The 2,500-nt window shown below is 37.8% G+C and overlaps 1 protein-coding gene across 7 annotated transcripts in view; it reads left to right on the top strand.

Annotated features, from left to right (window-relative positions):
* The first annotated feature begins 1,305 nt into the window (after positions 1-1,305).
* Positions 1,306-2,500, top strand: part of LOC113800237 (uncharacterized) — a 16,647-nt gene continuing 15,452 nt past the window's right edge. For 3 of the 7 annotated variants that reach the window (XM_070142902.1, XM_070142903.1, XM_070142901.1), the window contains exons 1-2: positions 1,306-1,435; positions 1,550-1,684. In XM_070142902.1, coding sequence (XP_069999003.1) covers positions 1,424-1,435; positions 1,550-1,684 — 147 coding nt within the window. In that variant the 5' untranslated portion in view covers positions 1,306-1,423. Of the gene's footprint in view, positions 1,436-1,549; positions 1,685-2,256; positions 2,425-2,500 lie in introns of those variants that run through there. The other 4 variants (XM_070142904.1, XM_070142905.1, XM_070142907.1 and 1 more) reach the window with 4 other exon arrangements.

Genomic DNA, 2,500 nt, shown 5'->3' with positions numbered 1-2,500 from the left:
AATACCGCCATGTAACATTTCCCAGGCGATTAGCAAATATTTTGGAAGCTGCATAGACCGCGACGGAGAAGACTAAACACCGCATCAGGTAGTTTCAAATTATCCAAGGTCGCGGCAGCAATTATGCGAACAAGAGCGAGGTGACAGTCGTCAGGTGATTCATCAGTTCATGAGTAATATATATATAAGCTCTGAAATTTCTTTGATGTAAGCCTTTAGGTCAGTACAGTGGTAACGTGTCGGCTTCTCATCCGAGGGGTCGGCGGTTCGCGTACCGCCTAGGCGCGAGAAGTTGCAATTGTCGCCTAGAGGCTGGGTACCATGGTGTGTAAAGGTACGGTCAGACTACCCATGATATTCATTGAAATTCAGCGGTTTTCTGTGGGCTGGAACCAACCCACCCATCCGTGGTGTTCACACAGCGAAAAGAACCATTGGCTTTGTCCACCCAAACAAATTGTAACCGCAGAAAATCGCTATGGATCCCGTAATTTTCTCCCTAACTCTTGCTATTCTTTCATTTTTTCGGAGTTTTAACCTTTCCTAGGAGGGAGTAAATTGCTTCAGAATTACATATTTCGAATATTCACGGGATCTGCGGTTTCAACCTGAAGTTGGCGACTACGTATTTGTATATATTCGCTAGTCAACTGAGAATCTATGGTTAATACTTTTATTTCTAATCGTATTTTAGCTTAAATTATAATGTAAATATTGATGTTAAGCTAAATATGAATAATTCTGAATAATTGAAAATTTATATTAGTATTTATGCTTTGAAATGAAAATATATACATCCCATTTATGCTAGAGATTCTCAACGTGTGCATTTTTTTCCATTCGTCCGTCGACGAAGGAATGGGTGTCCAAAGCATCGAACGCGTGGGCGTTGTGTCAGCACAAGCTGACATACGATGGTCGAGTCGACATTAGTCGGCACAGGCCGGGCGAGGCTCATCTTCGTATGTTGGACTAATCCTTATCATTAGCGTTGATGTAAGTATTTCTGACGATATTTTTAAAACCGGTAAAATACATCTCTTGTATTATGTATATATATATACATATATATATAATACACACACACACACACACACACAAACGTATATATATATATATATATATATATATATGTGTGTGTGTGTGTGTGTGTGTGTGTGTGTGTGTGTGTGTGTGTGTGTGTGTGTGTATGTATGTATATACATATATTTACATACATATATATTTTCATACATATGTGTGTATGTACATATACAAACATATGTGTGCGCGTGTGTGTTAAAGACAGAGACACGAGATATGCATATCCTTTTTCCCCGCATCCTGTTCAGTATGTCTCAGTGCAGCAATGCGACGAGGGCGCCGCCGTAAGGGAACTGTTAAAAGTCGTGAAATATAGAAAATATAAGTTATCGACGGCAGCATGGCTACAAGTGTGAGTATGAGCAATCATGCCATCGTATATAGAGAGATAGATGCGTATACAGATGGAAAGAGCAGACGAGTACGGTAAAAAAGGAGAAAACGTTTCACTGACAACCCCGCACAGAGCGACGTACGTCAAGCTTTGCAAGATGGAACGTTCACGCTGCGACCAAACGGCAAATATCTCTGCGTCTGCGGTTCAGAGCTCATGAAAGCTTCCATTAAGAGGCACCTTGCTTGTAACAGACACTTGGAAAAGGTAAGAAAACGCGCAAATCGAAACTTTTATCATAAAAGATAAGTATGTATATATATAATTATATATATATATATATATATATATATATATATATATATATATATATATATATATATATTATATATGTATGTGTGTGTGTGTAATATCTATATATGTATATACATATATGTATGTATGTATATCTGTACATATATATTAAGAGGTCATCCATAATTTTCATTATTATCACAAGTCTACTAAGCGTAGACTTTTGAGCACCCCCCCCCCCTCCCGCTAAAAGTGTACGTTAGAGGACACAAAATGATGATGGATCAAGATCTCCCTCTCTGTATGTGATTCTTATTTTGTGATTCTAAGGAAAATAATGTCCTGTTAAATTGCTTTTTCACTGTATTAAATTTAAGACAGGACAATACAAAGATCCTACAGAGTTTTATCCTCAGGCTGTTTTTTATGACTACAGATGATGTGATGTAAATGAAAAGTGTTTAAAGCAATAATGATATGTTTCCCAATGGTCAAATGTGAAATTTGCTGAAACCATCCTTATATGAACTGATATGATGTGACAGATCGAACGTCATCATGGTGGAAATTTCATTCGAGGTCACTTCAGCTGGGTCTTCCAAGTAGGCATCACCAAGAGTAGAGCCACAGTCCCATAGAGTGACTTTAAACCCTCAGCCCTGCAACGCACTTCCTATGAATAGTTGTATACTTTTTGGATGAATCATTACAGGGTCAGTGGCGTATTTTCTAAAGTTATACATCTAAGACATTTTCTATAGAGATATTGCTGCATTTTATGTTATTGAA

This window comes from Penaeus vannamei, chromosome 30 (genome assembly GCF_042767895.1).
Source record: "Penaeus vannamei isolate JL-2024 chromosome 30, ASM4276789v1, whole genome shotgun sequence".
Classification (NCBI taxonomy): domain Eukaryota; kingdom Metazoa; phylum Arthropoda; class Malacostraca; order Decapoda; family Penaeidae; genus Penaeus; species Penaeus vannamei.
This window is presented reverse-complemented; position numbering and strand designations above follow the sequence as displayed.